General features: G+C 48.5%; 1 protein-coding gene across 2 annotated transcripts in view; it reads left to right on the forward strand.

The window, feature by feature from the left end:
- The first annotated feature begins 8,814 nt into the window (after positions 1–8,814).
- CAPZB (capping actin protein of muscle Z-line subunit beta) overlaps positions 8,815–12,940 on the forward strand; it is a 57,060-nt gene continuing 52,934 nt past the window's right edge. Inside the window, exon 1 of one of the 2 annotated variants that reach the window (XM_048326195.1) lies at positions 8,815–8,927. In XM_048326195.1, coding sequence (XP_048182152.1) covers positions 8,925–8,927 — 3 coding nt within the window. In that variant the 5' untranslated portion in view covers positions 8,815–8,924. The remainder of the gene's footprint in view (positions 8,928–12,940) is intronic. The other variant, XM_048326196.1, reaches the window with a different exon arrangement.

Consider the following 12,940-nt stretch of genomic DNA (forward strand, 5'->3'; position numbering starts at 1 on the left):
GGCCCAAAACGCCGTTTTGCCCCGTAAGACCGGGCTCGCCACGTCCCCAGCCCGCCCCGGGCTCCGTCTCTCCGTCTAGAGCTCCCGCTGTGTCCTTGTTAGCCCTCGCCTCCCTCAGCCTATGGCAGCGTCCCTACCTCCTCGCAGGAGCCTGGGTTGGGCCCGCGCCCGCCGCGCCCCTGCCCGCAGGGCTCTCTCCTCAGCCATGGTAAGAGCCGAGCTGTGCCGCAGGGCGAGGTTTCTCACTGCAGCGTTGGGTACATCACTGGACACACACTCCCGTGTAGGTTTTCCCTGGCAGGGGCCCTACATCCCGCACAGCTCCTGCATCACCTCAGCAGGAGGAAAAACGTTCCGTGAGGGTGGCAGAGCACTGGAACAGGTGCCCAGGGAGGGTGTGGAGTCTCCCTCGCTGGAGACATTCCAAACCCACCTGGATGGATTCCTGTGTCACCTGCTCCAGGTGTCCCTGCCTTGGCAGAGAGGTTGAAACGAATGATCTCCAGCAATCCCTTCCAACCCTAATAATTCTGTGATTTTTGCTGTCTGGCCTCAGTGGCTCCTCAGGGTCCGAAATGAGATACAGGTGTGTGAATAAAAAGACAGCTGTTGCCAATCCCTTTCAATATCCCAGGAATCACCTAATTTTAAGAGCAACCTGGGCCCCCCCATATTCTTGTGTATTTGAGAAAAGGAGCTGAATAATTTCAGCAAGCACATTCTGTCGCATTCAGGAAGTTATTCCACACAATAGGTTGATAATTAGAATCACTGAATTGCAGAATGGTTTGGGTTGGGAGGGATAATAAAAGTTGATTCAATTCCACCCCCTGCCATGGGCAGGGACACCTTCCACTATCCCAGGTTGCTCCAAGCCCTGTCCAACCTGGCCTTGGACACTTCCAGGGGCAGCCACAGCTGCTCTGGGCACCCTGTGCCAGGGCCTTCCTACCCTCACAGGGAAGAATTTCTTCCTTGTATATATACATACATATATATTTCCTAATTTTAGAGGAAGAGGTTGTGGGAAGGATTCCCACTGACTTCTGGGGCTTCTGCAGCCCACCCTGCAGCGTGTTACAGCTTTGTGGAGCCAGCAACGTAAGTGTGAATGTCTTCAAACCTACTATAATGAATTCTGTGCTGCAAATGGTGTGTAGGCTGCCTGGAAGGCATTCTCTAAAAGCCCTGTGAAAAAAAATCCCAGGGTGTTTGTCAAGTACTAATGTCCCCATTCACACTGTGAGGCAATTTTTAGCTGGCATTACTTGTTTTCATTTCTTCAAGTTCTGGCAATTTTCTTTATTGAGGTGGAGGAGGTTCTGGTGCTTCATAAAACGGGAAGTTCTTTAGCAAGTCAATTAGAGACCAAAGTAGCAAACAGAAATGAAAAATTATTGAAGGTGGCAAAAATTTCATGACGTTATTGTTGGTTTAGGTCTTTTGTTTATCTTAAAAGTACAACTGGTTTTGATCTAGAGTCATGATGGAAGATTTTTACTTTTAATTAGTTTGGTTCAACTCCTTCACATATCACAGAACAATCACAATTGACTATTATTTTCACTTCCTTATAAAATCTAAATGGCTTTTTAAAACTTACTTTGAAAGGCACATGGTTAAACTGAGCCCTTGGAGGTTCAAGAGGTTTCCCTGGAGAAGGCAGCCTTTGTTCTGTAAGGGGATCGGATCTTCCTTTTTTCTTCCTCCCCCTGCAGTTTGCTCAAACCAGTCTGCATTGCTGCATAGTTGGTATCCAAAATAGAACCACGCATCAAGTTACTTATAAAAATACCAACATGATCCAGCAGTTTTTTCCCTGAATAGCTGCAGAAGTGCTTTCTGAAACCACTGCCCCAGTGGTGCCAGCTCCACCCTCCCGTTTCCAAACAGCTCTGGAAAATATCAAGAGGGGAAAGATAACTTGAAGCCTCCAAAATAATTCTTTAATTTTCATCCCCAAAATGAAGTTCCAGAAGGCAGTGTTTAAAAGCAACCCAGAAATGTGGTCTTCTCTTGGCAAAAACAAATGCTCGGTGCAGGCCAGTGTAGTCTCACTTCACACTTACTCATTTTCAGGCTGTTGGGCTCCCTGGAAAACGCTGTTTTTCGGGATGAAGGAAGGAGTGGTGAGCTGCTGGATTGTGAGGCACTTCGTAAAGGGTTGTGTTGCTGTGTCTCAATGTATCCTGACAGCCTCACCTCAGGACCTGGTGCATTAAACCCGTTCCAAGGGGATGGAATAGTTCAGGGTAATTGTTTTGAACGTTCAGCTTCCTTTGGAGAAATCACTCTGCTGCTTTTAAATCCCAGAATCACTGAGTGATCAGAGGGGGCTCTGGAAAACGTTATCCATTAAGGATCTAGAGCACATTCTCTGTACCCCTTCCCCACCCCAGGGAAAAATTAAGGCAGGAGGGAATGTGTCCAAAGACAGGCTTTTCTCTCCATTGCTATAGTTACTTGGCAATTAGACCCTCGCAGTGTAATATCAAGTATTTATTATTGTGGGACTCCAAGGTGATGTTTAGAACATGCGGTTTTGAAAAACCTTTTTTGCATTTTACAGCCCAACATGTGCTGTCCCAGAATTCCTTCCCTCCCTTCTCTCCTCATGCTCTCGTCTCCTTTCTTTCCAGTAAATAAGTGTATGAATAAATGGAGGAAATGAAGCCAGAAAGCTTCAAAATGAGCCCTGTATTTCTCTGGTGGAAGTCAACTTCTAGTTGAAGTAGGTTCAGACCTTGTATCCCCAGTTTAGTTAACTCTATAACTGACTGAGTTGTGTATGCAATTAGGAGCTGCTCACCAGGAGTTAGACACTGCTGAGGTTTTCAGCAGAGAGGCCACCAGATAAGCCAGAGGCAGGACTGGGGATCTCAGATGACTGAGTACCATTATTATTCTTCAAAATTGCTGCTTCCCTTGTAGCCAGTGGAAGATCCATGCAGAGGGCACGTCCAGGGCTGTGTCCAGTCCTGGGACCCTCACCACAAGAAGGACATTGAGGGGCTGGAGCGTGTCCAGAGACAGGAATAGAGCTGGTGAAGGGGCTGGAGCTCCAGAAGCAGCTGAGGGAGCTGGGAAAGGGGCTCAGCCTGGAGCAAAGGAGGCTCAGGGGGACCTTGTGGCTCTGCACAACTCCCTGACAGGAGGGGGCAGCCGGCGGGGTCGGGCTCTGCTCGCAGGGAACAGGGACAGGAGGAGAGGGAACGGCCTCAGGCTGGGCCAGGGGAGGCTCAGGTTGGACAGCAGCAGGAATTTCCTCATGGAAAGGGTGCTCAGGCATTGGAAGGGGCTGCCCAGGGAGGTTTGGAGTGCCCATCCCTGGAGGTGTCCAAGGAAGGCCTGGACGTGGCACTCAGTGCTCTGGGCTGGTGCCAAGGTGGGGATTGGTCACAGGTTGGACTCGATGGTCTGGGAGGCCTTTTCCAAGCAGAAGGATTCTATTCCACGGCTGCACGTGGAGGTGAGGAGCTCCTCTGGAACTGCACCAGCCGGAATTCAAACCCTTTTCAACAGAGCAGACTTTCTTTCAACTGTTACCTCTGGCTTGTCCATAGTGCAGGAGAAGTTCTTGTTTTAAAAGTTCCCAGCAAGTTTCTTTTAAATCTTGAACCTTCCCCAGGATGAGAATATCACCTTTTATCCTATTTTCAAAGAATCCTAAAGCATTCCTCCTGTCATTTCCCCACTGGATACTAATACACTCTTGCTCTCCTCTTTTCCAAAGAATACACATGCAGCTTCTCCCATAGTTTTAAATAACATGAATCACCTCCCACTCACACATTTATTATTTATTTTTCTGCCAAGATCTGCACAGGGAGGCAGCAGTGTAGGAGTTATCTGCTTGAAATGGTTGACACAGCCTTAGTGTGGGCCCCTATTGTTTCCTGTACTTCCAGAACAATTCATTCATGTTACAGAGACATCAGACCTGGGTGGGAACCTCCAACTCTCAATCTCCACTCCAGTGTGTTGGGTTTTTCCTCCCAAACATAAGCCACATTCACCAACAGACACCGATGCTGCTTTCTCTCTTTGAAAACCTTTTAGCTATCCAAGCAACAACAAAAAAAAGTCTGAGGAGAAAGAAACCGCTCCTCAGCAGGACTTTGCCCTGAAATGGGAAAGGTGCCAGCGACTCCATTAAGTCTCCTGTGCTGTCCTTATTGATTTTATGTGGACGGCAGTCGGGTGCTGTGGGATGAACAATACTCTGAAGCTGAGCTGACTTGCATTAGGAGGGACAGCTTGTGCTTTCCATGGGGATCATATCCACGTTAATTAGCACGTTTTTTGCCTGTGCTGATGGATTTCCATGCCACTTGGGCTGGATTTGGTGTGTGGTGCTGCTGGTTCCAGCTGTCAGGTATGGCTGGTTGAAGCAGAACTTGGAAAAATGGGACAAGATGTGTCACAGCTCGTTGTGCTAATTCTTCTCTAAGCTGCTTTTGCCGTGAAGATGAAGTTTGCCCCAAAAATCTCAGCAGGAAAGCACTTGCATGGAAACACTGACCTGAGTTTTTGCCAACTCTGAAATTCCAAGCAAAAGCAGTGCTCTGACATTTTCTGTCTTTATTTTCTGTGTACTATTTTGTGATAATTTTTTAGAATAGTAGAAAGAGAGAAACTCCCTGTGCTGTATTGATGAGCTTTTCTAACGAATAAGCCCATGAAAAAGTTCTATTTTTCAGGCTTTTAGTATGTTTTTCCATTCGTCCATGTCTCTGGCTAATTCTATACAGATTCTAACTACTGAACCGTGACCATTGTATTAAGAAAGAATCCAGGCCCTTACAATTCTTTTGGCTGGTATATTAGCAGGCTTCAAATGAAGTGCAACGTGTCAAGGAAAAAGTAAGGGAATGGAAAGTTTTGTTTCTTTCTGGTATATTTAATCAGCTTCTCCTTGATTCTTTTTTAATGACAAGCCACAGACACTACTGCTAGTTAATGACCAAGTTTGACAAGAATGTCCTCAATACTCTCTTTGCTCAGGCTAAAGACAGCTCCTGTCTCTCAAGTTTTCTGAGCTGAAAATACAGAGTTAAAGGAATAGCTGCAAGAACAGGAATAAACAGTGTCCTAGGATATGCAACTAAGCAGGATGTGCTGGAACATGAGGGATCCCAGTAGTCCTGCAGTGTATGGACATCTTGGGCTGCTGCTGGGTTTATTGTCCTTTCCATTAACCAAAGGAGCAGATCTGCTTGGGTGCTGATGGAGTGGAAAAAACATTCTTAATGCAGGGAGGGGAATGCCTCAAACCTCACACTAAATGGGCAATATGTTGTTTTTCATTAAACATGGTATTTGGAGTTACTCATCAGTTCCTGCAGGAAATGGGGAAACTCTTAAAACCTTTACATTCCAAAAGTACACTCAGCAAAGCTGCTTTGGATTCAGGATGGGGGACTTTTTTATTGTTTGTGCGCTATTTTGACACTGTGTACAAAGATCTCCATAGTGAGAACTATCTGTGGCTTGAACATAGAATTCCAAGATGTTGGGTGGTGTTGTAGGTACCTTTTTCCTATATTAGTTTCCAAGAAACACTTGGTTTTCAGCCTCAAATCAAGTGATGCTGCTGTTTTACTGACTCTGACTAATAAAACCCAGCAAGCTAAACTTTACCATTGCTGGAAGACTCTTGCAGCAGTAAATTCAGTTTATGAGAACTCCTAATAAAAGTTTACATATCTTTCAAGTGCCATGAAAGAAAATGGGCAATCTGACCAAAAAAAAAAAAAAAAAAAAAAAAAAAAGCTCAAGATGTTTCTTTCTTTATTAAACTTTATTAAAAAAATGACTATTCAGTGAAGCATGAAGGTTTTTTTCTCTCAGACCTTGTTCCTCAGCATGTTCTCACAGTCACCCTTGGTCCTGAATAAATGCTGGAATAAACAGAATAAATAGCGTTTCACCACGCATGCAGGAGGGTAAAATAAAAACCACATCATGCTGGACCACAAATGCTTCAGGAAGTTCTGGCTGAACGTGAAAAGTACTTTGTAATGCTAATAAGTGTTTATCCTTTTGCTTCCTTGAATGTAATCAAATGTACAGGGAAAGCACATGGATTTTAGAGCTGCTGATTGCAGGATCAAAAGCCTTGTTATTAATTGCACATGAATCTGATGTTGTTGGGCCGTTAAGATGTCAACTGACATCATTGTTTGCTTCCTTTGTTTATAGACCCTCGTTCTAAAGAGGGGTAATGCCTGACATGAAGCCTTTTGAGTGCTCTTTCCTGCGTAGGTGGGTGATCCACGCCAGGAGGTTTGGGAAATGCCTGAGGCGCAGGTAACGCCACCTCACAGCACTTGGATTTGTGCAATATCCCTGAATTTGCCTCATTTGGTGTCAACCACTCCACAAATCCCAACAGAAGGCAGGATGGTAGTGACATACATGGACCTTCTGCCTGCTGGGATCCACTCCCCACCCCAAACTTAAGCCTGCCTGGGAGAGTCTGGTCCTATGTCTCAATAAACAAACAACAAAAAATCCCTGAAACATGTCCTGCTATAAACAAGCAAAGCAAACAGCTGGTCCTCATTTGAAAAAAGATGTGACATCAGTTTCAAAACGAATCTGCAGATCTTCTTAATGCAAATATTTTTTGGAAAACAAAAAGCAGCTGTTTATTCTTCTTTATACCTATTAGCAGGAAAACAAAATCCAGGATTGCTTGTATTTCTTCCACTAAGAAAAACATCCTCTTGGCCTCGACGTTCATTTGGAGCTCAAATTGTTTGAAATGTACTGGGCTGCCTAATTCTGTTATTGCTGAGCTGCTTCAGCAAGCACCTAGGAGCTGATTCTGTTCAAAACTAAAAGCTACTACAAGTAGAGTTGTCATGGAATACTTTGCACACATTTTGTGACAGAAAGAAGGAAGTTTAGAACAGGCATTTTCAAATTTATCACTTCTGGCCTCCCAGCCCTGAGGAGTACACGTGCACTAGATGTGTGGATCCCTGGAAAATGAATGAATAATTTGGCCTGTGTAATTAACAGGTTTGCTTTTCTTAATTACTGCTGGGAGGCAGCTCTGAGGGAATGCAAGGACTGGAGGAGGATCTGGGGACTGCAAAATAGGAGCCATTTGGGATTGCTGCATGTTACAAAGCGGGTTGAAGGAGGTTAGGCTGAGGAGGTTAGGCTCTGTGGCAAAGAACTGAATTTGGAGTCTCTTGAGCCTTCTGAGGTCATGTGGCTGCTCTCCCAGATGTGGAAGGATAATTTCCCACCTTACTGGTTATTGATGGAGTTTTATGTGGGTTTGTGTTTCTGTGAAGTAATACAGCTCCTGTTTTTCCTGAGATCGTTCTACTGTTTTCTCTCCTCCCTTCCCGGGTTCATTTTGTTCCTGCTCTCCAGTGAGAGCTGTTCTGCCTGCACGGGGTCCATTTGGTGCAAATTCATGTGGTACAGCCCTGTCTCTGGCTACTGTAACCGGATCCACGGCCGAGCCGTTCACTTCCCTAGAAATCGGGGCTGTCCTGTGCAGACTGAAAGCTTGGCTGCTCTGCCCTGTTAAGGAGCAGTCAGAGCTGCTACCTCCTGCCAGCTGCTGTTCGGTACCTGATAGCGTCCAGCCACAAACACCTGCGATAACGTGGGAGTGCAAGGGCAGAGCCTGGCCTGGGCCGTCCCCGCTGGGGAGGATGTGCCACAGTGCTCCATCCAAGAGAAAAGCCCCGTGTGACTCCCTGTGTCAGCATTTCTAGCTCCTACAGCAAACCGAGGGAAGGGCTTTTGGCTCACCAGGGCACAGAGAGTCCCAATGGAGGGATTTTGGGGTCCTGGCAACAAAACTGGGGTGAAACAAAAAAGCTGCAGAGGAAGGTGTCACTGCGTAATGAATTCTATGCTTTCCTGGGGTAATTGTCTTTTGTAGCTCTGAGGTTCCCAGGTCCATGTTGAGGACAAGTCGGGAGTCTGGAATCAGGATGTCTTACCTGAAATGGGAATTAGTCCAGCAGAAGGAAAAATGCTTTATTTTGGGACAGCCTGAGCAAAATAGAAATGTTTTATTTGCACATATACCCTGATTTTGCTCTTGCATTTGGAGATCCTGCTCCAGGTGACTCTGCCGTGGTGGGGGGTTGGATGAGATGGTCTCCTGAGGTCCCTTCCAGCTCTAAGAAATCTGTGATCTTGTTATCCGTATCGCAACTGCCTGAGCCCTGAAGGTATTCAACTATGTCAGCATCTACCCAGCTTCCAGCAGGTACCTCCCAGACAACACTGAACACTTCCTTTTAAAAATAAGTAATAATTATCCCTGGCCTTAAGCAGCCGGAGGCTGATTATTTTTCCACATCACTTGACCTGGTGGATGCGTTACAGGCATGTGTAAAGTACAGTTTACCTGTGTAAAACCCAGCTTTAGGGCTGATGAGTTTGCTATTTGTTACCTACTCTGGATGGCGTTTGCCGTGCTACCCGCCTGCCTCGTTCTGCCTTTCGTTTAAACTTAAACAAGTGCGTTTAAAGATGTTTACGAAAGCGATGTTTCTGCGCGGAGGCTCCGGGACCGACTGCCGGCCGGGCCCGAGCGGCTGGCGCGCCCCCCGCAGGCCCCGCCCCCGGGCCCGCCCCCGGCCTCTGATTGGCCGCCGCTCTCACCCCCGCGCTGCAGTTGGTGCCGCCGTGCGCTCCTTCCCCCTCGCGCCGGTGGCATGGTTCGCCCCGCCCCGCCGTCCCGCCCCGCCGCCGCGCATCCATACTTGGCGATGGCCGGCGAGCCGCGCGCTGATTGGCGGGGAGCGGCGCGGGGGCGGGGCCGGCGGCGCTGACCCGGATGTTCACTGCCGGGCGGCGGCGGAAGCGGACGGGCCGCGGCCTCGGAGCGACAGGGACGGACCGGGAGGCGCCGCCGTTCTACCGCCCCGCGCACCCGCCCAGCCGACATGGTGAGAGCGGGCCGGCCCCGCGCCCCCAGCCGCGGCCCCCGCCCTTCCGCACGGCCCCCGCCCTTCCGCACGGCCCCCCCTGCGCCACCCCCCGCGCCCACACCGCCCCCTCGCACCGGGGGGCCTCGCCCGGCCTCCCCCGGGCGGCGGGGACGGAGGGAGGGAGGGCCTAGGCGGTGTTGCCGGGACGCAGGGAGGGGTGGCCTGGCCTGGGGGCGCTGGCGAGGGGGCTGAGGCTGGCGGAAGCTCAGTCCGGTGCTCCGCAGGGCACGGGGGCGGGGGACTCGCCCGGGGCTCCGCTGCTCGGTTCCTGCCAGGTCTCTGGTCCCGGCACCGGGCGGTGTTTCCAGAGGGAATGCTGTAGAATCCCATGGGGAATGGCTCCGCTTTGGCGGAGAGCGGTACCGCCCGGGGTATCGCGACCGGCGCGGGTGCAGCAGCGTCTGGGAGCGCTGGGCCCATCCGCTGTCGCCCCTGTGCATAAATCCAAGTTGTCTCCCACCGTCTGGAAGCTGGCATTGGCGTTAAGTGTGCTGTGATCTCATGGAATCTGCGAAATACGGGAAAGTCAAGGGCCGCCCGAGCAGGGGATGCTGCAGCCGTGGGTGCTGCTCCTCCTCAGGGCTGAGAACTTTCCTTTCCCAAGGAGAACCTCCAGTTTCCTCAGCCGTGTGGAATAATCTCCATCTCGCTGTGTTTCCCGAATGGATTAGCCCAGGGCACAAACCCTTTCGATTTCCCTTCGGTGCTGTGTAAAGGGAGCAGATTCCATCAGCTCCCGGCCAGGGCAGCGAGGAAAGGGGAGCTGGCCCAGGCCCTGCTCTGCTCCCTGCCTTCATGGACCGGGGCTTTTCCTGAGCCTCGGCATGGATGGAGTCACTTGTAGGGAATCACATCACTTTATGCTGTTGGGAATTTGTGATTCAGGTTTTCCAGTATGACAATTTAACAATGTTCAAATATGTTCTGTTTATAAAAGAACAACCCAGAGCCCGGCTCTACAGCAGTGTAAAAGTTGTTTAACCACACAAGTGTAATCCTTTACTTGTTACCTTCATCCATAAGAATTTCAGAGGCAATGCCTTATGTTTTTTCTCTGGAGCTGGAGTCACCTGTATCATGCAGGATAAAGGTCTTTAATGTCAGGTGAAAGGTGAAGAACAGTTATGATCAAAGTTCTGCTCCTCATTGGCTCAAACAAGAGCAGATGCTGTACCTGATTCCTGGCAGGACACAGAGCATCTTATTCCAGCTGTGTACCTTATTTTAACATACTGAAATCTGTATGTGCGAGATCCGACCGTGGAATCTGAAGCTGGGCTTCCAGCGAACTGTCCTAACTTCTGCCACGGCAAAAATCCTCACAGGTAAAGAGTTCAAGGAAGCTTCATGTAAAATAACAACGGTGGTACCAACCTCTTTGAAGGGGGTATAAAAACGTGTTGTTTAGGAGAATCCAGTCAGGGTTTAAATGTAACCGTGTCAGTCATTTAGAGGAGGTACAGCACAAATCCTTTGGAAATTTCCCGAGTGTTAAAAGCTTCTGCTGCCTTCTGGTTTTTTCGTGTTTAGTCATGGAGACCACTGGGCATAGGAGAAATTTGATCAGAACTTCCAACACTATGTGGTGGTTTCCAATGTTGAGTGGACTTCAGGGATGAACCTGCAGCCTCCAGTTTCAACTCACGTACAAACCCAGTGTTTAGGGTTCTTCCAGGATCTTTACTTTTAGTGGTCTGAGACCAGAATACAGAAGTGGAGCATTGAAAGGATGGAATGGCCCTTTCACTGAAGAGAGTAGCTGGTAGGGTGCAGGATATTGGGTCAAACACCTTCCTGGTGCCATGGGGTTACCAACGTCTGTGTAGAGCAGAGATGGGAACCTTTGTCTCCTTGGAGAACTCGGAGCTGTGCCCGCATTTCAGTCAGGTGCTCAGGGAAACAGGGCAGGGCAAGACATGAGGCTTGAAAACTGTCTGGATGGACAGTGTCTCCTGTGCTAAAAATAAATGGAATGCCCTGTTCAGGGCAAGCAGGACTTGGGAGAGTGGATCTGCTGAGATTTCTGGAATTGTGGGTTATGAATGGATGGAATCCAGTTACTCTCTGTAAAAATAAAACCCTCCCTTTCCAGGTTATGTAAACTGGCCTGATCATATTAGTAAGGATTTCTTCGGCTATGCAACTCTTGAGGAAAAGGAGGACAATTTTAGCAAAATTTATGATTCAGTCATCCATAAATTCAGACTGTCTAGAGTAGTGCTGGCTGTGCATCATCCATCTAGGATTTGTGAGGCACATAAAGAGCATTGAAGCACAGCCCAGGGTGTGTAATGTGACAGTGACACCAACACGAACCTCGTGTGCTGCTCAGGGTCACTAAGGTTTTCAGGACAGGAGTTGTTTGTCTGGAACCAGAGCCCATCTCTAGCCTGGTTATGTCCCTTTTGGACCCCCACCATGTGCTCTGGGGGTATGAGGACATTGCCAGTGTCCACAGCAAGTCTTTTGCACCCCGTGCCTTCTGAGAAACACCAACTTCAGCTGTTTTGTAGAGCCTGTGTTTTATTAGGCAAGCCAAGTGTGTGAGCTTAGCTGAATGTTATCTTAAACGACAAATTCCCAAAATAATCAAGTCAGAGAATATCACTGGGATGGGGAATACTGCCATTGCAGTGGTGCTTAATCTTGTGGTTTATTAGGGAAGGAAAAGCATTCACAAGCTGGAGTTGTTCAAACAGGATTTCCTCATATGGTAAATATATATGCTGATATGGGACTAGTTGACATCTGGGAGTGAAACAAAATGAAAGTGCAGCTCAGCTCTTTTGAGTGACTATTTTTAGTCCTTATTACTGGAATTGAGTTGAGAAATTACTTTCTTTGGGAAAGCGACAATGCTGCCCTTCTCAATTTCTACTTCCACAGCTGTCAGCTTTGCTTTCCATCCATCCCTTGACTTCCCTGGATGAAGGATGGCTGGGGCATTCAGGTTGCACATCATCATCCAGTGCTCCCCAGTGCTCTGTACTGGTCCAGTTTGCTGTTGGTGCATCATAGAATCATGGAATGGTTTGGGTTGAAAGGGACCTTAAAGCCCATCCCATCCCACCCCTGCTATGGGCAGGGGCTCCTTCCACCACCCCAGGCTGCTCCAAGCCCCATCCAGCCTGGCCTGGGACACTTCCAGGGATCCAGGGGCAGCCACAGCTTCTCTGGGCACCCTGTGCCAGGGCCTCCCGACCCTCACAGGGAAGAATTCCATCCCAGTATCCCATCCATCCCTGCCCTCTGGCACTGGGAAGCCATTCCCTCTGTCCTGTCCCTCCGTGTCCTTGTCCAAAGTCTCTCTCCATCCTTCCTGTCAGCTCCCTTCAGGTACTGGAAGGCCCCAGTTAGGTCACCCCAGAGCCTTAAAATTCAAATTTAGACTCAGGATACATCTGCAGACTCGATGGGCAGTGCCAGTGCCCATGTTTGTCTTTCTGCCTGCCCTTTGTGGAGATGTCTGGTCAAGTCCAAGGATCTCCTTAGCCTGCAAAGTAAACTTGTAGAGAAGTGTTTTGCTGGGATTTGTTCCCTTTGAGCTGGTTTACACTGTGGTAGAGCCACCTCAAGGCAAAATAAAACTATTTTCCATGGTGCCGAAGGGAGCAATTTTACTGGAGAAATGTGAGGTTCTGAAAGGTGCCTGTACAGAGTTCAGGGCTATGGAATCCCAGGATATTTTGGGCTGGAAGGATCTTTAAGGCCATGTAGTCCAGCCCCCTCTGTGGGCTGGGACAGCTTCACTAGAGCAGGTTGCTCAGAGCCCTGTCCATACTCAGCCCTGTTTTTTTACTCTACTTTAATCCAATGTGCTTTAATAACTTTTTTTCCCAGGCAAAGGAGATGATTACAGAAGTAGAAGATACTCAAAAGAGATGCTCATCTTCCGTTTTTATCGATATGTTTTAGTCGATCACTTTATAAAGTGATTCATAAGCTGATTTTTAAAGTGCATTATGAAATTT

The sequence above is a fragment of the Corvus hawaiiensis genome, chromosome 22 (assembly GCF_020740725.1).
Source record: "Corvus hawaiiensis isolate bCorHaw1 chromosome 22, bCorHaw1.pri.cur, whole genome shotgun sequence".
NCBI lineage: Eukaryota > Metazoa > Chordata > Aves > Passeriformes > Corvidae > Corvus > Corvus hawaiiensis.